This window comes from Natator depressus, chromosome 3, assembly GCF_965152275.1.
Source record: "Natator depressus isolate rNatDep1 chromosome 3, rNatDep2.hap1, whole genome shotgun sequence".
Classification (NCBI taxonomy): Eukaryota; Metazoa; Chordata; order Testudines; family Cheloniidae; genus Natator; species Natator depressus.
In genome coordinates, this window is record NC_134236.1 from 7,976,952 (window position 1) to 7,999,808 (window position 22,857).

Sequence of the window (22,857 nt, forward strand, 5' to 3'; positions counted from 1 at the left end):
GGATCTCCATCACGACCCTGCAACCCGCCCTGCTGACCCAGATCTCCGTCACGACCCTGCATCCCGCCCCACTGACCCGGATCTCCATCACAATGCTGCATCCCACCCCACTGACCAGGATCTCCGTCACGACCCTGCATCCCGCCCCGCTGACCCAGATCTCCATCACGACCCTGCATCCCGCCCCGCTGACCCGGATCTCCGTCACGACCCTGCATCCTGCCCTGCTGACCCAGATCTCCATCACGACCCTGCATCCCGCCCCGCTGACCCAGATCTCCATCACGACACTGCAACCCGCCCTGCTGACCAGGATCTCCATCACGACACTGCATCCCACCCCACTGACTCGGATCTCCATCACGACGCTGCATCCCGCCCCGCTGACCCGGATCTCCATCACGACGCTGCATCCTGCCCTGCTGATCCAGATCTCCATCACGACACTGCAACCCGCCCTGCTGACCCGGATCTCCATCACGACGCTGCATCCTGCCCCGCTGACCCGGATCTCCATCACGACCCTGCAACCCGCCCTGCTGACCCAGATCTCCGTCACGACCCTGCATCCCGCCCCACTGACCCGGATCTCCATCACAATGCTGCATCCCACCCCACTGACCAGGATCTCCGTCACGACCCTGCATCCCGCCCCGCTGACCCAGATCTCCATCACGACCCTGCATCCCGCCCCGCTGACCCGAATCTCCGTCACGACCCTGCATCCTGCCCTGCTGACCCAGATCTCCATCACGACCCTGCATCCCGCCCCGCTGACCCAGATCTCCATCACAATACTACATCCCACCCCACTTACCCGGATCTCCGTTACGACCCTGCATCCCGCCCCACTTACCCGGATCTCAGTCAAGACGGAGCATTTCACCAGCTTGAAGTTCTTCCCCATGTTGAAGCTGTTGCTGTGAAAACACACTTTGAGAATCCGCACTTCCTCCTTCTCCAGGTCAATGGGCATGGACACCATGGTGGGGTCCAGGGTCCCACCCAGACTCCGGAGTGAGCTCCCCCGCAGCCGGGTCAGGGCCTCCGGGATTCCTGACATCCTGAGGGGCACGGCACTGCTAAAAGCACAGCATCACTATCCTGCAGGGACAAAGACACAGGTGGATGAATGAAGAAGGAACAACCCTGGCTCAGGCTGTTTACCAGGTGATGCGTGGCTCTGGCTCAGCGCTGGGCAGGGGACAGGACAGCAAGACAGCTGGGCTCTCAGCAATCACCCCAGGGGCCAGGACCCCCACAGCATATGAACTGAGTTGGGTGGGAAGGGTGGTAGGGAGAAGTCAGCAAGGGGGTGGGTAGGGAACCTGGTCTGGGGCCAGTGGGGGAGAGGCAGGGAAAAAGCACATGAGATGGGGTGGGATGGTGGAAGGGCAGGGAAGGAGAGGGCATCCAACATGGGTGAGGCGGGGAAGCCGGCACACAGGAGATCCCCGAAGCACTCCCCCAGCAGGAATCCTGTCCCATGCCATGTTAACCAGTGGGAATTCGAACCACTGCCCCCAGGCCTGCGCTCCAGCTCACCGGAGAGAGGAGAGAGGCTCCGCAATTCCGCCCCGTGCTGGCAGCCTGGGACGGCGGCATGGGCAAGCCAGCCTGGGAAGCAGGCGTGTGCTCCAGACGGGCCTGTCGGGGCAGGCAGGCATGACGTGGGCTCGCACAGCCGGCTGGGCGCCGCTCCCCTGAGACGCTGCGGCCATCCGGAGCACAGAGACGCTGCAGCACCCTGGCCCTGCTCGCTTCATCCATACAGTGTAAAGGTCCCAGTTCCCTCTGCCCCGGGGCCTGGGCTGCGACCTGACCCGACACACAGCATGAGGCTGTGAGCGCCCGTGTCCTGACCGGGAGCGGAGCAAGCCAGCTGGTCCTGCACCCTCCAGCACATGGCATTACAGCCGTGGGCAGAGATATAGGAGCAGTCATGATCCCACCATGCTTAGCTGCTACACTCACCCGTCCCGCCAGCTGCCAGGCCGGTGTAACTTGATGGCTGCTCCACAGCACTCTCATTCATGCAGGATCAGATCTCCTCCACCCAGGGCTTTCTGATCTGCTCATTACTTTCCACCTTGGACCTACACACCCAGCTCCCCCACCCTCCTCACCTGCCCCAGGCCAGATCCTTCCTGCACTGGGAAACTACGGCCGAAAGTCTGACCCACTGTGATCCTCCAAACCTTGATTTTCTCCCCTCTTCTTTTTAGTCAGTTCAGCCAAAGCCCCCGGCTACGGCTTTGGATTTGGGGTTTTATGCAGAAGGACGAAATGGTGCATTTCCCAGCCTTCCTCAGCAACCCTACAATAAACAAGCCAATGGGCACAGCCTAGCGCTCACAAGCAACCCTACAATAACAAGGAAGTGCAGACAGCTATGCACTTGCAATCAGCCCTACAGACGGATCACAACCCGGCCCTCATAAGCAACCCTACCATGACAAAGCAGCGTGCACTGTTGCGTCTTTGTCGGCAGCCCTACAATAATAAACCAGGGTGCACTGTACAGGTGGGTACAATTTTCTAAGTCTGCAGATCTATGCATCATGCATCCATCACTATGGGCTAGGTTGTGAGCCCTTTACTGGCATGGGTGAGCAGTGTCACACACAAATACCCTTGTGTCCTCGAAGGGCATTATCTGTGTCAGAAGCTGCTTGTCAGTTCATGGGCTTTACAATCTGGCTCCCCAGTGAGACTTTTCCCCTGAACAAAATCTTTGCAGTGCCCCTTTATAACAAACCCCTGCAATGCCAAAGTCGACTGTGAGTCACAACTGCCTTGATTTCTTATGACGGGGCATGGCAGAACCAGGAAGCACACACAGATGAAAAATGATTCACCAACTAAATGATTCACCAACTATACCACTGAGGTGCAGCCACCTCTGGGGTGGAGGGCAGCAGCTAACTCACACAGCAGCTGCCCTAGACGAATTGTTTTCCCACGACGCCCAGGGGAAGTGTTTTCATGGCATCACAGAAAGGCAGGGCTGCAAGGGACTTTGAGAGGTTATCTAACGCAGCCCCCTGCGCTGAGACAGGACCAAGTAAACCCAGACTACCCGACAGGAGTTTGTCCAGCCTGATCGTAAAAACCTCCCATGACAGGGATTCCACAACCTCCCTTGGAAGCCTGTTCCAGAGTTTAATTCCCCTAAGAGTTAGCAAGTTTTTTCCTGATGTCTAAGCTAAATCTCCCTTGCTGCAGATTAAGTCCATTACTTCTTGTCCTGCCTTCAGTGGACACAGAGAACAATTGTTCACCACCCTCTCTATAACAGCCCTTCACACAGTTGAAGACTGTTGTCAGGTCTCCTGCGCAGTGGTCTTTTCTCAAGGCAAAACATGTCCTTTTTTTTAACATTTCCTCACAGGTCAGGTTTTCTAAACCTTTGATCATGTCTATTGCTCTTCTCTGGACTCTCTCCAATTTGTCCACACCTTTCTTAAAGCATCGCACCCAGAACTGGACACAGTGCTCCAGCTGAGAGCAGAGCGGGACAGTTACCTCCCGCGTCCTACATGTGACTCTTCTGTTAATACACCCCAGAATGATATTAGCCTTTTTCATAACTGTATCACATTGTTGGCTCATATGCAATTTGTGACCCACTATAACCCCCGCAAGCCCTTTGCAGCAACACTACCTCCTAGCCCATTATTCCCCAGTTTGGAGTTGTGCATTTGACGTTTTCTTTATAGCACTTTGCACCTTTACTGAATTTCATCTTGGTGACTTCAGACCAATTCTTCAATTCGCCAAGGTCGTTTCGAATTCTAATCCTGTCCACCAAAGTGTACGCAACCTCTCCCGGCGAGGTGTCATCGGCAAATTTCATAAACCTACTCTCCACTGCATTGTCCAAATCATTCATGAAAATATTAAATAGTACCAGACCCAGGGCTGACCCGTCGGTCCTCACGAGATACGCCCTCCCAGTCTGACAGTGAACCATTGATAACTACTCTTTGAATACAGTCTGTCAACCAGTTGTATACCCACAACATAGTAATTTCACCTAGATCACATTTCCCTAATTTGCTTATGAGAACGTCTTGAATGACTGTGTCGAAAGCCCTACTAAAATCAAGACATATCACTTCTACTGCTTCCCCCCAGCCACTAGACCAGTGACCCGGTCAAAGAGAGGTGGAAGAAGACAATGACAATCCCGGAGAGGCCCTGGAGACCAAGTGACCCTATAGCAAGCCATTCATGGTGAAGCTGCAGTACACAGAAGTGTGAAACGCTTACCCTACAATTGCGTGTGCTCAGTCGCTGGGACAGCCAACCCATGACCTTTCACTAGCATTAAGGGAAACAACCCAGGCTGATGACCAGCGACCAGCTCTCGCTTGTCCTAGTTCGAATTAAAGCCAAATGTCTCGGCCTGAAACGTAAATCACTTCCGATAATGAGGCAGGAGAAGGATCGATCAGCCTAGGGAGACAGAACTCCCTGGAGCAGAATAAGTGGTTGATGGTCGCTATTCCCCCTGACGCGCAGCAGGGAGAGGACTCAGTGACAGATGGGGATTCTTGCCAAGACTGGATTATTTGGGGGCCCATGCAGAAGCAGGAATTAAAGCAGATTTGGGCCAATGCTACTGAAAAATGATGCCCCACCATCCGCTCCAGTTCGTATTCACTGTTGGGCGCTGGCCCCACCGACTCAGGCTGGCCTGGACCCTGGTGCAAAAGGAAATTTCAAAGTCACATCATTCAAACCAAATCTCCAATTCTTTTGCACTAGGAGATTTTGTGCCATTATCCAATGGAGGGACAGAAAAAATACCATGTGACTCAGCTGACCAATCACAAGAGTTCAGAACAAATACTGAAAATTCTGATATTGCTCACAATCAAGCCACCTTTGGAAAGGGTGAGGCTGGATTTCCTCTAAGACACATGCACTGCATTGTTCTGCAAGGGGATGGCTGGATCCCAGCTAAGATGCATGCACTGCATTGTTCTGCAAGGGGATGGCTGGATCCCAGCTAAGGTCCATGCACTGCATTATTCTGCAAGGGGATGGCTGGATCCCAGCTAAGATGCATGCACTGCATTGTTCTGCAAGGGGATGGCTGGATCCCAGCTAAGGTGCATGCACTGCATTGTTCTGCAAGGGGATGGCTGGATCCCAGCTTAGATGCATGCACTGCATTGTTCTGCAAGGGGATGGCTGGATCCCAGCTAAGATGCATGCACTGCATTGTTCTGCAAGAGGATGGCTGGATCCCAGCTAAGATGCATGCACTGCATTGTTCGGCAAGGGGATGGCTGGATCCCAGCTAAGGTGCATGCACTGCATTGTTCTGCAAGGGGATGGCTGGATCCCAGCTTAGATGCATGCACTGCATTGTTCTGCAAGGGGATGGCTGGATCCCAGCTAAGATGCATGCACTGCATTGTTCTGCAAGGGGATGGCTGGATCCCAGCTAAGATGCATGCACTGCATTGTTCGGCAAGGGGATGGCTGGATCCCAGCTAAGGTCCATGTTATGCAAGGGAGTTGCTGGATTCCAGCTACCAAAGGGGGCCAAGGGGAGGGGCTACAGGTGACCAAACAGATCTTCTCCATCTTGAATACAGCATTATTCCAAGTGAAGCCTTAGTACATGAGACTTCTGGGTTCTGATGTGTCCGAGTGCTCTGGCTAGCACACTTTGTGCATGGCTGAAGCTACAAAACCTGTGGACATGTACCTCTGAATGAGCCTCTGCCCACAAAAACCTCACGAAGCATGTTCTGTGGCACTGAAATGGCTCCACTGTGCCCCTGCCCTGGCCGGGGGAGATGGATGGGGCGAACTCCTAGGTCTTTTCCATCTCTAGTTTTTATAACGTGACGAGAAACTCCTAGAATAACATTGCACTCCAGTGCACAGCCACTGTCCTGCCTGCCACGCCAAACCCAGCTGGTTGCTGCTGTTTATACCCTGACACTGTTCCCCCCGGGAGGGGAGGGGGGTGATGCATGAAGGAGCTCTCGGAAAAGGACACGTCACTGCAGGTGAAGCGGGAGCATCAGACAGAGGAAACTATAAGAAGCAGGACTCCTGGGCCAAGAAACGACCAGCAGCAGTGAAGAAGGTGTGTTCTCCGTACCTCAAAGGCAGGGCTGTTGGCATGTGGCTAGTTGCCAGCTATTTCCCTGACAGGGACAAAAGGCCCTGCCCTCAGGTAGCTACCGCTGGGCAGCAATCCACAGCCCGGAGCGTGATGCCGACGTTGCAGAATGTGCTGCCGAGGTTTGCACAGTGCTCAGCTGTTATCGGCAACACAGCAGCAAATGAGCAGGGCAAAGCACGGACACAAAGCCTGGCTGGCCGAAAGCTCAGGGAACGGGCGTGGCTCGTAGCAGGGGATATCACTATTATTTATTATGCGTATCCCAGTGGCCCGGGTTGGGATCGGACCTCACATTGCGCTGAATGTTGAATGGACACGGCCCCTGTCCCGGAGGAAGCTAAGTGACATCCACAGGGCTGAGAGAGGGGGATACAATCAGAGAGAGTTTCTCCGTGGGTGTAAATCAGTGCAGCTCTGTCGCTGTCAATGGATGTACACCAGCTGGGGATCTGGCCTTCATGCATAGATGCAATGGCCATCTTTCTTTCTTTCTTTCTTTCTTTCTTTCTTTCTTTCTTTCTTGCTTTCTCAGAATGATCACAATTCCGAGTCTGTGCCAGCTAGTTCCACCTGCCCATGGGGTGCCATGAATGGGCTGAGCCGGGTATACTGAGGAGGGGTGTGAAGGAGGAGTAGGGGGCCCAGCTGTTGAGAAGCGACCTGGAGAAAGGGGACGGGACAGGAAGTGGAGAAGCAGGAGGGAGTCAAGACAAAGGAAAGTGTTAGAGGGAGTCAAAGGCAGTGAGATTAGGGGCGTAGGAATCGCCCAGGACCAGGGCAGAGCTGAAGGAAGAGGGGAGACACCTGCAATGGAGGAAGCCGGCGGGGGCATGGGGCGGGGAGGTGTTTGCCGGCAGTGGAGGAGAAGGGACCCGTGGGGGTTGAGCCAGGGCTGGCTGATGGAGGGACGCGCTTTGCAGAGGGGCCGAGAGCAGACAGGAGCGGAGGGAATCGCCAGGTGAGCCAGCGGAGGAGGGAGCGGAGAGAGAGGCTTCGGTGCGCTGGAGGTACATGGGAGATGCTGGAGGCGGTGAGGAGGCAGTGCTGGTCACAGGGAACACGACCAGGGGGCATCGAGGGAGCAGCGTTTAGGGGGATGAGGTGGGGTGGGCCGGAGAGCCGGGCCAGGCATGAGGCGAGGGGAGGAGCCGGGCGGCTAGCCCCGTGGCTGAGGCCGGGCACAAGGGGGAGACCCAGCCACACGCACTAGGCCAGCTCGCAACAGCACGTCCCGGCAGACGGAGACATTTGCTCGTCTCCGGGCCCGTTCCTAACAAGTACAGCCGCTTCCCAAGAGCCGCAGTGGGCTGGAGCCATCCTCCCGCTTCTCAGTTTCGTGCCAGTGAAATGTCTCCATCTGTTCCTCGAAACGCTTCCTTCTGCTGCCTGCTTTTCAGGGCGCAGCTGGCGACGGGTGGGGAAGTCTCCGTTCCGCCTTCGGCACGTTCCTCTTTTCAAAAAGGCTCCTTTGAAATCCGCCACAACGAGTCAGCTGCGTGCCGGGCGATGGCCCCTGCTCGTCCCCGAACGGGCACGGCCCGGAGGGGGAGTATCCCTGATGCCACCAGCCTCCCATGGGCCTCAGCCCTGCCCAGGTGGGTGAGAAGGGCAAACAGGTCCAGCGCCCAGTCAGCTGGAGAAGGCTGAAGGCCAGGGAGCAGCTGCCCGCTGGTTCTAAGCCAGAGCCACGGGCCACGAAGGGCTGAAGGAAGGGAAGCAGCTACCACTGATGTCTCCTTGTCACAGCTGGGCCCAGGACTGTGAGAGGGCCCAGCTGGGTGAGGGATGCACCCCTGGCTAGGACGCTCCCAGCAGAGAGGCTGGGGGAGTCCCATCCCAGAAGGCAGGGCGGGGCGGCTGTCCGGGCAGAGGGCCAGTGGAGGACTGACAGAGAGGCCGGAGGTGGCGGAAGATGCCCGAATGCTGCATGTGTTATGTCAACGGCCAAAAGGTGACGTGATTTTTAAGGGTGCCGGGGGGATAGGGACTATGCTTTGGGACTTTTGCACTCGGTTTTGTTAATAAACTATGAGAACGGACTCGGGGAGAAGATTCCATGGAGTTACTGGGGGGCGCAAAAGGGAAACTGAGGCATGGAGCCACTTGCAAGGCTGCCCTGAGGCCTCTGGTTTCCACTGATCTTCAGGGGGAGCCTAATCCCGGTCCCACTGAAGTGTCACAAGCCAGCATAGCCCAGTTCTCACGTGCCAGCCCTGTAGCTACATCCCCCCTAGTACAGCAACCTAAGAAAGTCAATGCAGCAGGGACTCTGTTAGTAAAAGAGCATTAACCATTGCCCTAGGTGCGCCCCCTGGAATTACCTCCTAAACCACTGTATCCTGCCCGCCCCCGATCCTCCGGTACCCGTGCAGCCACCTCCAAATGGGGACCATGCACTAATGGAGATGCTTTCACCATGCTCCCAGACCAACGTCAATGTCTTCTAACACAAGAGCTAGGCTCACCCACACTAACTGACAGCTCCTTCTTTTTGGATTTCTCTCCCCTCGACAGCCGGGCAGAGGCCATGTGCTGGCCTTCAGGTGTGTTTATTCTGTTTAGCATTGGACTGGCTTTTTTGTTTTGGAGGTTGGGTGTTTTGTTTTGTTTTGATTTTAATTTTCTGTACTTAAAGAGACAATGCCAACATATAAATAGGAATTTGTCTCCATGCTGTATTCTGCCACTACTTGGAATCTAATGCCAGCAGTAGGGATAGAACTCAGATCCTCCAGCTCAAGCTAAAAGAGAATCTCCATTATCAATTGGCAGTACAGGGCGTAGGAGACACAGTTGTGCAGTTCTGACTTCATCCAGCAGAGAGCAATAGTAACACACACATACATCCACACACTTACTTTTCATTACAGTGTATTGTTAAACCTATTTTCTTGCCAATGTTACCAATAACAATAACCATGGATGGTTAAAATTCTCTCTCTTTTAATCATATAGTTTACTGTTGATTCTTTTACACTCTTTGTTTGCTTGTCCATCAGCTTGGACAATGGGAATCAACAAAGTGAGTATCACGTGGGTTCATAGGGACACACAGTGGGGGAGGTAGTATCTTGTATTCGACCAACTTCTTCCAGAAGTTAAGATTTTACCTCACCCACCTCGTCTCTCTAATATCCCAGAACCAACAGGGCCACAACAACACCGCAGATAACTTGAGTTCATAGTCAACGACAGGCTCAGGTGATCAACCACCCATGTTTGGGCTGCAAACATTCCAGAAGAATGTTTCATTGTTTGCAAACAATTTTATCTGGGAAATGACACAGAAACCCTTCTATTTAGTCTCCTTCCCTTCCCCCCCACCTTGCTTTTCTATTTTGTACATTTGGATCTCTGCTGAGATAGCTTCATGGCCCCATGTTTGCACCAGATCTAAATTTTGGAACAACCACAGCGACCCGGGTTAATTAAAAAGAAATTAGCAAAAGAGCCATAATCAGTGTGGAATTTCAGACCAAAATTAGTGAAACAGAGAACCCGGCCATTGAAATCTACCTTGAGCCTCAAGGCTGCTGTCCCTGGTCAGGACAAGGGAGGAATAAAGGGGGCTCAAAAGGGAATTGCACCTGTGGTGGGCTTGCATAAATTCAAGCAACGGCAGGAAATCTACTCAGGTTTGGCGAATTGAGCCATGATTTGTGGGGGAACGTGGGAAGGGCAAAGGCATTAGTCCCCATCTCAGACAGCTAGAGCTGAAGACGGGATCAGTGCAAGTGTAACATGGTGGCAGTGTGTTTTGTGTCCCTGTCTAGCGGCTGGGCCACTGGAGGATAAAAGCCTACTACTGCCGGTGGGTTCCTCCTTGAGCTCAAGTGGCAGAGGTCTGTGTGACAATCCTGAGAACCACTTTACAGGGACAGGCCTGGGTAGAAAAGGCCCCAGTTCTGCAACGTGCTGAGCACCCTCGACCCCCGGGACCTGGGAAGCATTCAGCAGCTGGCAGGATCAAACTGCTGCGGGAGAGGCCTTCCTGGTTTTTCTCAGCCCAGCCCTCGGAAGACTGGCGGGCTGAGGAGCATGCATCGTTGTCTGTGAGCTGGGCAGGGCTCTTGGACAGCAGCTGGTATAATGCCCCCCCCCCCGAGGGAGATGGAGAGCCACGCTCAGGGGGACTGGGTTCCAGTGGCATTTCTGAACCTCATTGGCAGAGCCGAGTGTGGGGTCCCCTGGATGGATGGCGATTCAAGTCAGCCTTGAGCGGCATCAGCAGAGCCGTGTACGTGCACAGCAAGGGAGACAAACATACACAGCTGAGAGGCAGTGTGGCCTAGCGGATGGAGCACTGGTCTCAGACTCAGATGACTGGGTTTTATTTCCCGCTCTGCCTGCTGGGTGACCTTGGGCAAGTCACTGTGCTGCTCTGTGCCTCAGCTTCCCCATCTGTAACACGGGGATCATGACGTTGACCGCCTTTGTAACGCGCTTTGAAATCCACTGATCGAAAGTGCTACCGAAGAGCTGGATTTATTATTTTTTCTTGCCTGCACCATGCCTGGTTCAGAGCAGCCCTATTAACCCCTAGCTGCCACAAAGACAGCAAAATAACTCATTTGACTGCAGGCCAGGATGAGGATTTGAAAACACATCCGTTGCATTAAGCAGCGAACCTGCCGTGGGGAAAGAGCTCAGCTAATTCCTTGTAAATTTTCCCGGCTATTTAATAGCTGGATAGATTTTAATAACTCATGATAAATAAAAACAATCTGCAGATGGAGGGAAAATAGGCTGTCATAACGGCCAGAGTGACGCACTGGCAGGTGTGGCCTTTGCTAATTATAAGGATGCAGAGAAGGCCCAACGGAGGTGAGACACCGGGGAGCCTGCATGCGTCATGAATACAGTTCTCCTTTCATTTCTGCTAACAGCTCTGACAAAAGAGGATTCAAATATTTTTATTATACACACACAACCACAACAATACAGCTGCTACCTCCACAATCCACATGGACAGAGGCCATTTAAAACTGGCAAAATCGGCCAGATTAGCAGCCCACGACACTGAAATCCCCATCCCCACCGGCAGCACACACCGTGGATCATCAGTCCTGCTAACGATCATCCACTTCTTCATCCACAGACACCTTTGTATCTTCTCCCCGGCAGCTCCCTACATCCTCCTCGAACTCACCCCTAAGCCATCCCTCTTCCTTCCAGTCCCTGCCTCAGACCCTTTTGTTCCATGATGACCCCAAGACTGGGAAGGGGCAGGCAGGGGGAGCTGCGGAATTACATGGATCTGATAGTCTTTCTCCCCGTGTTGCTTTTGAGGCTGCAGGCGCCCTGGGGCAGGGACTACATTGTCCTATGGGTTTCTGCAGCACCTAGCACAGTGGGGCCCTGAACCCAATTGGAGCCTGGGTGCAACCACCATGGCAATAATACCAGCATGGGCACATTCCTCATCTGCCCCCAACTCTGACACAGAGCCACCGCTTCTAAGGGGTGGAGTTCAACACCCAGAGCCTCATCACTGATCGGCCCCTCCACAGACACTCCCAATTAATACCCAAGGTGACTGTTACACTGAGGATGTGGATGCCACTCTACCTGGAACTGGACTGAGACCCAGCAAACTCATTTCACTAAGCCACCAAGCAGCCACTTTGCTAGCAAGTTTGGATCACCACTGGCCTTAAGAACGTAGGCATGGGCAGACTGGATCACAGGTCGTCTAGCCCAGTATCCTGTCTCCGGCCGTGGTCAGCACCAGCTGCTTCAGAGGAAGGTAGGAGAAGCCCTACCATGGGCAGCTATGGGATAACCTGCCCACAGGGGAAGATTCTTCTTTACTCCTAGTAGTTAGGGCCTGATGCAGGAAGGGTCAGATTCCCTTCCCAACACTTGGATAGGGGTTTGTTTGTTTTTATCATCTTTATTCTAACTCTGGATCTCCTTGTTATCCATGGAAATGTCCAATCCCTCTTTGAATCCTACTAGGCTTCAGTTATATCTTGTGGCAATGAGTTCCACAGGCTGACTGCACACTGTATGAAAAAGTATTTCCTTTTCTCACTTTTGAATTTGCCACCTTTCTGTTTCATTGAACGCACCTTTGCTCTTGCATCTCCCTTTCTACGAGATTTTTTCCATACCTTCCATCATTCTCAAGTAGCCTTGGCTGTATGTGAACCAACAGCCTAGAAACAAAAGCCTCTAGCCCACTGTTCACCAGTCCTCCATGACTGACTGAGCATTTTCTCCTCTGAAGTATGAGTCGATTCTTCCTGCTTTACTGGGGTCTTGTGTTTATGGTATCAGTCCTGCCACTGAATCACTATGTGGCCTGCAACAAACCCCGCCCTGGCTTTGTGCCTCAGTTTCCCCACTGGGGAAATGATAATCCTTGACCATCTTTGAAAGCAGTGCCTTTATGCAGCCTCATGTTCCCCATGCACTCAGAAAGCATTGTGGTCACAGCAGCAGGGCAGTGGGGGAAGAAGGGAGGGGCTAAAAGTTTTGCTAACTTTGGTGAATGAGCTATTTTCCCTAGCCGTGTCAGTGAGTAAGGTCAGTCAGCAGGCAATCGGAACAGTTGACACCAGCTCCATTCAGAGCAGCAGAAGAAAACGTCCCCCAGCAGCCTGCCTGCTCCGAGAGCTGTTTTTATTTTTCTTTCTGTGCCAGTGCGTGCTCTTTTTAGCTTTCAAGGAGGAATAATGCAAACCCCACCCCCACCCCCCACGGCCCCTAATTGGGCTGCCCTCCCATCTGCTGACAACATACACCAGCAGAGTCAATGCCTCAGTGCCTGTGCCAGAGGCTGACTCATTAGGTGCAGTCTGCGTCGGGGGTACATTGTTTCACGTAACGCATGGTTTAAAACAGATCTGCTCACCCCAGGCCCTGGCTTTTGTCCACCTGAGTCTCCTCCTACGTCTTTATCTCCGCTGGCTCCCTCCCCCAGCGCCAAGGCTTTGGGAATGCTAGTTAATTCCTGGAATTTAATCTCTCCAGCAATATCGCCTCCCCGGCACTCCAGGTTCATACACAACATCTTTCCGTCCCTTCCCCCGGTTCCCTGCCTCTTCTCTCCCCAGCTGCCTGGCACAGGCCACGTCACCGAAAGAACTTTTCAGACGCAGGCACAAAGTTCTACTCTAGATCCAAAGTTTGGTTCGTGCCCATCACTACGTGCCTCTGGCTCCGGCGCAGTCCCGTATGATGCCACCCCTCTGCTTGTCCATGATGCCAGCCTGGCCCTTTGGCCCACTTCTCCCACAAATCTTCACGTCCTTTTCCATGCCTGGTTCACCCCCCCAGCTCTGCTCCGCTAACCCACTAGCCCCCATCCCCTGTTCAAATCCCCCTTTGAGACTCACTTTTTTTGCATTTAGGTGTCCGAATCCCATTGGCTCTCTCTGCATTAGGTGCCCAGCTGCCATCTGTGCCTTTGAAACGTCTCCCCCACAGCACTAATTGTACTATCAGGACTATCACAGAAGAGCCCAGAGCATGACTAAAGGATTAGAAAATATGTCTTTTAGTGACAGACTCCAGGAGCTCCATCTCTTTACCTTGACAGAAGGTTAAGAGGTGACTCAATCACAGGGTAGAAGTACCTACACGGGGAACAAACAGTTCATAATGGGCTCTTCATAGGATTGCCAACTTTCTAATTGCTGACAACTGGACCACCCTGCCCCACCCCTGCCTCTTCCCCTGAGGTCCCACCCTTGCTCCGCCTCTTCCCCTGAGGCCCCGCCCTTGCTCCGCCTCTTCGCCTGAGGCCCCGCCCTTGCTCCGCCTCTTCCTCCAGGCCCCATCCCTCGCTTACGCCTCTCCTCGCAGCCCCCTTCCTCAGCTGGATCCTCTCCACCTCCCTCCCCCCTCCAGCTAGGCTCTCTCTGCTCCGGAGCTTGACGCAGGAGCCTGCCTGCCTGGCTATGAGATGCAGGTAGGAGGCGGCCCTGGCTGAGCAGCAGCCAGTGCAGGTCGATGACCCAGCGCCTCCCCCACGCTCTGCCCGCTGTAACTGGACTTTTGGTGTCCGCTCATTACATCTGACCAGACGCTGCCAGATCCCCTTTTCGACTGGATATTCCAGGTCAAAAACCAGGCCCCTGGCAACCTTAGCTCTTCAATCTAGCAGAGAAAGGTCGAACACGGTCCAGTGGCAGGAAGTTGAAGCTGGACAAATACAGACTGGAAATAAGGTATCAGTTTTTAACAGTGAAAGTAATTAACCACTGGAACAATTTCCCGAAGGTTGTGGTGGATTCGCCAACAGAGACAATTGCTAAATCGAGATTGGATGTTGTTCTGAAAGCTCTGCTCTAGGGGGGCAGGTCTCTGGCCTCTGTTATACAGGTCAGACTAGATGATCACAATGGTCCCTGCTGGCCTTGGAGTCTACCCCAATGATTCGCACAGCCAGTGGGAGGAAAGGAATAGGGCTATACACTCAGTGGAAAAGGGAACTTTCATTCTGGGGAAGTGTGAAATAAGCACAATTCCATTTCCCTGACACCCAGCCTTGGCCAAATCTATCCCCAGCGTAAAGCCAGTGGCTTAGATGGAGTTACCTTAAGCCAGAATTTGGCCCTCTGTGTTTTGTAACTTGTTCCTCTATGTTTTGCTGCGGTGGTTAAATATTAAACGTGTTCAGGGAGAGTGGGAAGCTGGAGACAGAACCTTTCACCTCTCAGAGGTGGAGTCGAATTCAGACCACATGCGCCATGGTCAGAGGGTGTTGCCTTGCGAAGCCTGTTAAGGGCTGATATGAAATGAGATTGGCGGGTCTCAGCCTTAAAATGTAAGAACGGCTACTTTGGGTCAGACCTAGGGTGACCAGATGTCCCGATTTTATAGGGACAGTCCCGATTTTGGGGTCTTTTTTTTTTTTAAATAGGCTCCTACTACTCCCCACCCCCGTCCCGATTTTTCACATTTGCTGTCTGGTCACCCTAGGCAGACCAGTGGTTGTCTGACAGTGGCCAGTGCCAGATGCTTCAGAGGGAATGAACAGAACAGGGCAGTTATCCAGTGATCCACCCCCTGTCGTCCAGTCCCAGCTTCTGGCAGTCAGAGGTTTAGGGATACCCAGAGCAGTGGCTGATTAGCCATTGGGCCCCGTGCCCAGGGGCCCCAGCCAATTTGGGGGGCCATGGAAAAATGCATGTCCCCACACCCCGACCTGCTCTGCCCGCCTGCTGGGGAGCGGGGTCAGGGCGTGGGAGCTTGCCCCGCTCTGCCGGTCTGGCGCTCCTACCGGGGAGAAGGGGAAGCCCCCACGCCCAGACCTTGCTCCCCAGCAGGAGCGCTGAGTGGAGCGGGGCAAGCCCCCATGTCCTGACCCCATTTTTCCAGCAGGAGTGCCAGGCAGGGAGCCAGGGGGGACTGCAGGCAGAAGGGGTGGGAAGAGGCCCCCACACACCCTGGCCCAGGGCCGCACAAAACAGTAATCCGCCTCTGACCCAAAGCATCAGGTTGTATCCCTGACCATCTTGGCTAATAGCCATTGATGGTCCTATCCCCCATGAACTTATCTAGTTCTTTTCTGAACCCAATTGTACTTTTATCTAATTCTTAGATTAGTCCAGTTCTTAGCAAGATGGACGTCCACAGCACAAAAACCACCCTAGCAATTGGCCCTAATTACTCCCCTCGGTCGTGGTCTCAACGGAGAATGCAGGGACTGAGTGGACTTAAAGGATGAGCTACCAACCGCTGACGTGGTCCCCCCTGTCATGGTTGAAGCGTATTGGTGGGGTGATTGGAGGGAAGCTTGCAAGGCTACGGCCTGCTCTTTATCTGCCCTATGAACAACCCCTGTGCTTCTGCGTCCCGCACCTTCCAGCACTACATCTAGTGAGAGAAGAGAAAGGCTTAGGCCGAGATGAGACTGCTGCAACCCATGGTTTGTGAAGTCCACAGCAGGGCATGGTCATGAGACTGCCCTGCTGACATGGGCCAGCAAAGACTAGAACAAAGGGCTATAACTACTCCAGGGGAACAGGCCAGATGCAAGGGAGAAACAGATAGAGGGTGTGTATGGGGAAATAAAGCCCAGGTGAGGCTAGCAGGAGAAGACTGGGAGGAGGAGACCTCCTTTGCCCCCCCCTCTCATTTCTCTCTTGGGGGACGAGCCATGCGACAGAGAAGTGAATGAGCCCCTCTCAGATCTAAACTCCAGCCCGCATGCACTCTGCCGCCTCTCAATCGCATTAGGCAGGCGCTGACAGTTCCCCAGCCGGATGCTGGTAGATGCACAGGCAAATCCCACGCTCAGCTAATGCAACTAACAAGCGTGAAGAGACCTAATTAGTGCACAGAAAGACTAATCATAGATCAGCGACTCATGCAGACTGAGTGAGGTGTTAAGCCCCAGGATGTATGGGGAATAAACCAGTTGGCCAAACGGAGGCTTTTCTGTGGTTCAGCTGAGGGTGGTTTCAATGGCGGGGTTGAGGCTTATGAACCTGGTGCAATTTAGCATTGAGAACTCAAGACGACTAACGGGTAGTAGAGGACAGATGCCAAGGTGATGGAAGCGAGGTAGACAGACTGGCTGGATGGAGGACGGATGGTTACTTGGCGATCACGTGTCTTGGCTCACACATGGGAACAGGTGCTCAACCAGGTGGATTCTTGCCCCTCATTAATTTGGGGATAGAAAAAACTCTTCCTATAACTGACTGGTGGGGTCCTGGGAGTGATGGTGGGTTGTCTTTCCCCAGAGCATGGAGTGAGGATCATCCATCAGGATCAAACGGCTCGTTCCCATACGAGGATCAATTCCTTGTGATTGCAGCCCGCAGGGGATGGACATAGGACACTGGTAGAGCCCCCTCATCTCCCTTTGAAGCAATGGTATGGGCAGCAGCTGGAGACAGGATACTCGAGAGCATGGACCTTGGTCTATGGCAATTCCTAGATTCTCTTTCTCCTGTTCTATGTATATTCCTAGCTTTGAGGAAGGCCGCTTTGGCTGACACAGCAGTGTCCAGCTCCATGCATGGAACCTTTATTCCAGACTGCAGCAGGAGGTGGCATTAACCAAGCAGAGCTCTTTCGTTTTCATATGGGAGGAACGGGTCGTGGGATAGGGACAATTCTTGGACTCTGGCTTTGCACAGCCGTTAGTCCAACAGGGCCCAATCCTGACTGGGGCCCTTAGCCCTACTGTAATACTAACAACAGCTGGCAAAAATCCATGTGGGATTGAAATTGTAGTGACCCTTTCCCCATGTAAATTTCATCTTTAGCACCCTGTGGTTCTTTCTTTGCACATCCCACACTCCCATGGCCTGCAGTGGAGGAGAAGGACCTCAGTGGATTGTGTCTTTTTACATTTGATTCCAACACAGCAGATTTGGTCCATGGACCTTTTGGGAATCCATGGACCAAAAATCAAGCTGGCGTGCTAAAAACAGCAGCATGGATGTTCTGGCTCGGACGGCAGCTTGGGCTCTCAAGCACACGCAGTCCACTGGGTCTGAGCTCAGGTGGCTAGCCCGAGTCTCTGCTGGAACCACAACATCCAGACTGCTATTTTTAGCATGCTAGCCTGAGACCCACCCAGCTCCCAGCCACACCAATGAGAGATGCATGCCAAGACAATAGTGCGGTCTCTCTTGATGCTGTGCTCTGTCTCCAGCTGCAGGGCTGCCCTCAGAATTGACCACAGCTCTCTGGTCAGCAGCAGCCACTCTCCTGGCCTCTGATGAGTCTCGTGTTGTCAGCCCCTCGTTAGCTGCGGGCCTGCAGTGTCTGTGAACCCTGCACACTACTGGGGAGAAAATGACAGCAGCTGTTTAGGAAAGGTAGGTGCAGTCCAGTACTCCGGCTGCAGGTAGATAGCCTCCTTCAGCTCAAGCACTAGGGGCACCTGGTTCTAGGACAGAAGAGCTCAAGGGCTAGCCTTGCTCCCTCTATAAAGTCTCGCATGGCTGTGCTTCCCAGCAGTGTGATGTCGTAGGTGGTCGCGGCTTTGTTAGAATGGGCGCTTGGAGGTGAACCCTAGATGCTCAAGGATTAGCTCTGTCTCACTTCAGGGAGTGTGCTGTGTGTGACGGCGTGCCTTTGCTGGAGTCCATGGGGTGACTGCAGCTTGGCCAGACATACCTGAGCTGGCAGGGCAGGCTGTACAAACAGGCCGGAGACCCTGGGTACCTGCTCACGCTGCTGAAGCCAGAGCTGCTGCAGGTACTGTGACAGATATGGGAATGGCCTGCCACATCCTTGGGAGACAGTGTCTTTAGGATCCATTGTGTTCAATGAATGGTTTATGTATTATTGTGGGCCGGGGTTGTAGGTCACCTCTTGGGGGGAGAGGTGACAAAGTGAGACCTGGGAATTCCAAGGACTGTATCGCTCAGATTACCCAACTCCAGTTAGGGCAAATCCCAGCCTTTTGCCCAAGAGAGGTGACAGCTCAGTATCTAGAGCAGGGCTCTGGAGGGACCACAAGGGGGAATACAGATGCAGTTGCCTGAAACTGTGACATCCACCCGGCTATTTTTAGCAATGGTAGTGCAGGTATGTCGACCTGAGATGTAATCACCCTTTGGATTGCAGTGCAGACACACCCTGAGTGTCACAGCTGTTCTGTGCTGGATGGACTGTCAGATGCTGAATGCGTACAGTTTAGAGGGAGACTCTGGTCTGTGTTGTTAATGACCATGGATTCGTTAAATCTGGCAATGTAAAGTAATGCGAAGAGTAGCCAATGGGCAGCAGAGGTCGGTCCCTTTGGACACCTTGCGCCCAATTCCCAGCAGTGCAGAGCATCCACAGCTCAGTGGAAGCCCAAGGGAGTTGTGGGCACTCAGCATCTCTGGAAATCAGGCTGCTACCTTCAGTCAAGCCAATAAGGCCGATCAGACCTCACGTTTCAGGCCGCCAGCAAACAATTGTTTCCGCGAACTCACAGCGGCGCACAGACGGCAGTTGGCTACTTTATGGTGCGTTGGGAGTTCTCCGCTCTCCCAAGAATCAGGTGTAGCTCACCTGGACTAGACAAGCTGTGTGAGGGCACAAAGCCAGGCCTGGTTACTGGGAAGAGATAAAAGGAGCATGGGGGCAGGAAGTTGTCTGCAGAAAGCCACTCGGCTAAGCTGGCTGGGTGAAAGTTGTTTGTTCAAAATGTTCTAAACTGAGCTGCCACTAAGATGCAGTTTCTGACTTCCCCATCCCCCAGTTTACTCTGTGGTGGTGTGATTTGTGCTGTAATTTGCACAGCACTTAGAGACAGCTTTGATCTGCGAGGTGCCACTCTAATTACAGCCTGCATTGTGCTGCTGTATTGTACAGAATGAATCCTGAGGGCTCCTGCTCTGTGTGCATCTGAACTCAGCCAGGATGCTGCACGCCGGCTCCTCGACACTGCAAGGTTCTGCTTTTTAAAGTAACTTGACGTAATCACTGTCCTAAGAATACATAATTACTGGTCTGGCCCTTTAAGATCCCTTTAAGGTCCTTCAGGAACTCAAGTGTTCTTCACCCTGCACGGGTCTTAAAGGGACAGGCCTCTGTTTTTCAGATTTCTCTAAGGGGAATTTTCCCTATCTGGGTGTGGAAAGTCAGAGCCACCATGATTACGGAGTAGAATGACCCCAGCATATGTCATCAGCAGGATTCGAACCCAAAATCTTCAAGTACTGCAACACAGAGCGCGACCACTTGAGCTAAAGGAGTTGCTCCACTAGTCAGTAGCAGTTACAGGCCGTTATCGACTAAGGGGCAGCCACTAACGGGGAACACAGCACACATGCTGCCAAAGTGTTACGGGGTTAGTTGGCTTCCTTCCCTCCTGCCCCCAACAACTCCTGCTCCTTTGTAATCCTGCAGCACCAGGGCAAAGCAGGGTGAATTCTGAAATTACCCACAATGTCTGGCAACATACATGATTCTCCCAGATCCGCATTTAAAAAAAATCTGGTATTCTTCCCACCCTGCCCCCTGTTGTGATAACTGGGCCTGCAAATTTACCCTAGTGCTGAGCTCAATTGTGAAAAGTTAATAAAATGTCACAATTCCATATATCAACAGTAAACGGTGAAAGGTGAAAAAGTGAGACAGACTGAATGAGTCCAAACACAAAGACCTCCTGCTGTCACTCAAGGACGGTGTTAAGGTGGTGGCTGGTGAACATGAAAAGTGTGACTGGAAATCGGTGAACCAAAAGCGGATGTGTCACAAATTAGGCCTAACGGGGGGACAAAATGCTGAGGGGAGGGGCTATTCCACCCACCACTCCCTTTGTGGGTCCTTAAAGAAAGAGAAAAATTGGCTACTGAAGGAAGTTTCACCATCCTGGCTGCCACTCCCACCATCTCCTGGGACCCTGGACCTCCATCTTAACTCGGAGAGATTTCTAGGCCAGGCCAGAGAGAGGAACCCAATACCACCTCCACCAGCTCAGTCCCAACCTCCACCTGGGGTGTTAGACTCTCTCTCTCTCTCTCACACACACACATCTCTTCTTTCCTTTCTCTCTCATTTTTCCTTCTGTCTAACAAGGGTCTGGCTTAGCCAGTCGAGCCGGCGTATTTTGCAACATAAGCCTGTGACCAGAAAGAGGCAGCTAAAAGCAATGCCCTACCCAGCCCGAAGCTGGGACAAGTTTGCCAAGTCTCGGAGTGGCTGATAAAAAACCCATGTGCTGGGCCTGTGGTTTTTTCCAACAGCAAGAATGCAAGTGAGGGTCAACACCACAGCATCGCGGGCAGGCTGTGGGCAGCCAGAAAACTGTAGTTGGAGCCAGAGTCCACAGTCACGAGTCGGCTGGGTCAGAGGCAGGAGGTAAACTGGAGATAAGAACCATGAGTCAGCACCCAGGGTCAGGATACCAGGGGTCAGAGATAGGAGCCAGACTAGAGATCAGGAGCCACATGTCAGATGCCATTGGAGTGGGGTGCATACAGTCCACCAAAAGCAGGATGAAGCCCAGTTCAGTAGCTTCCTCTACCTCTGTAACACTGACAGACCCCAGTCATCGGCGGGCAGGATCGAACCTGGGACCTCTGAAGCTAAATGCAAGAGTCTCTACTGCATGAGCTAAAAGCCATATAGCTCTTCACTAAGGCTGTAAAGCAGACTCGTTAATCTCTCGCTCTACGTGGTCTCAGTGCCACGAGATGGGACAGCACACCACACCCATGAGGTGTGCGGGTTACATACTTCCCCTACCTGAGGAAGCGCATCCCAAGCTTCAGAGACTTCCCAATTGAAATCCCAGACGAGCCCCCACTTGTAACACTGACAGACCCCGGTCATCGGCAGGCAGGATCGAACCTGGGAATCTCTGGAGCTAAATGCATGAGCCTCTACTGCATGAGCTAAAAGCCACATGGCCCTTTGTTAATGCTGTAGAGCAGTCTCATTTTATCTCTCTCTCTCTCTCTCTAAGTGGGCTCGGTGGCACTAGATGGGACAGAACACCACACCCAGCAGGTGTGTGGGTTACACCTGCTGCTGACTTAAATAGGGCCAGCGAGCCGATCAGCCGTTCTGGGACTCTGCCATTCGGACCTCAGGGGCAGAACCACTGGGGCTGGGGTTCATGGGTCCCAGGTAAGCAATTGTCAGCAGGCTGCCCCTATGGGCCCAGGGTCAAGCCACGGTGCTTCTGACAGACAGAAGTTGCATTTTCTGTCTTGGCTGTTCTTCTTTTCCCCCTTTTGCGTTTGGCTTCTTAGGAAACGGGGTCAGACTTTAACAACCTCAGCAACAACCCCAGCTCCAGCCCACCTCAGCTGACTTCTCTGTGCCCCCAAAGCACAGTCATCCCCATATGCAATACCATTGAAGAGACTGTCAATCCAGGTCTGGTTTTTCCTTCTAAAAACTCTCTCCAGCTAACAGGCATGAGGGCTGTCGTTAAAATGAAAGCCTCCCTTCAGAGGCTACATTCCAAAGCTTTTAACTCTTTTCCCTTCTTTTCTGTCTCTTTAATAAAAGATTAAAAGGATGGAGAACGGTGCACTTGCCATGGCGCTAAGCAGGCTGAGGTCTCTGTTTGCCAAACCCTGAACGTGGTTTCAAATTGTTCCATGTTGGATGGTTTCAGAGCCCTTAACTCTTTGGGCCAGTCAGTTCCATCTAAATTAATGCAACAGCCCCCACTGTAACGCCCACTGGCCTTCAGGCTCCAAGCGTTAGTCATTCCTGGAGGCTGGAGCTGGTGACTACTGCTGTTTCAAATCCCCACTGATGCCGTGTGTCAGCCTAGGGAGTGGGTGTCGGAGAGGTGAACCGGCCCCGAACTGCGGAGGACTTGGCACCGGGGTGCGGCGCCGGCCTGTGTCAGCTCTAACGCCTTGTTGGCCTGGCTGCTTCTCTCCATCTGTCTCTGCGCAGCGGGGCGCGCTACAGAACATGGGGAGCTCTGTGGCTGACATGCTTCCACCAGAGCTGCTGTAGCAGGAAGGAGACGGGTGGCTTCCTGCAGCCGGGAGAGGGCATCTGGGTAGCAGCGGCCTGGGGGAGCCGTGAGAAGGGGCTGGCAGGCAGCGCTGACATGCTTCCCTGCACCATGTGCAGCCCAGGGCTGGCTGCTGTGAGGGACACACTCCTACTGTTCCCTGTCACTACAGGGCCCCATATGCAGATGTTCTCCTGGGGCAGCAGCCCGCAAGTTATCCTGGGGCAGGGAGTTCTCACAGTGCAGCCCACAGGCTCCCCCCGCCAGTCCCCGTGTCTGGTGCTCAACCTTCTCCGGTTCTCGGTCTAACGGAACTAATCATCTA

At 53.2% G+C, this 22,857-nt stretch overlaps 1 protein-coding gene across 2 annotated transcripts in view; it reads right to left on the reverse strand.

Moving 5' to 3' along the window:
- The window catches only part of PTK2B (protein tyrosine kinase 2 beta), a 112,541-nt gene that overhangs the window by 52,337 nt on the left and 37,347 nt on the right, over positions 1-22,857 (reverse strand). For both annotated transcript variants that reach the window (XM_074947349.1, XM_074947350.1), the window contains one exon: positions 857-1,104. In XM_074947349.1, the coding sequence (XP_074803450.1) occupies positions 857-1,063 (207 nt within the window). In that variant the 5' untranslated portion in view covers positions 1,064-1,104. The remainder of the gene's footprint in view (positions 1-856; positions 1,105-22,857) is intronic.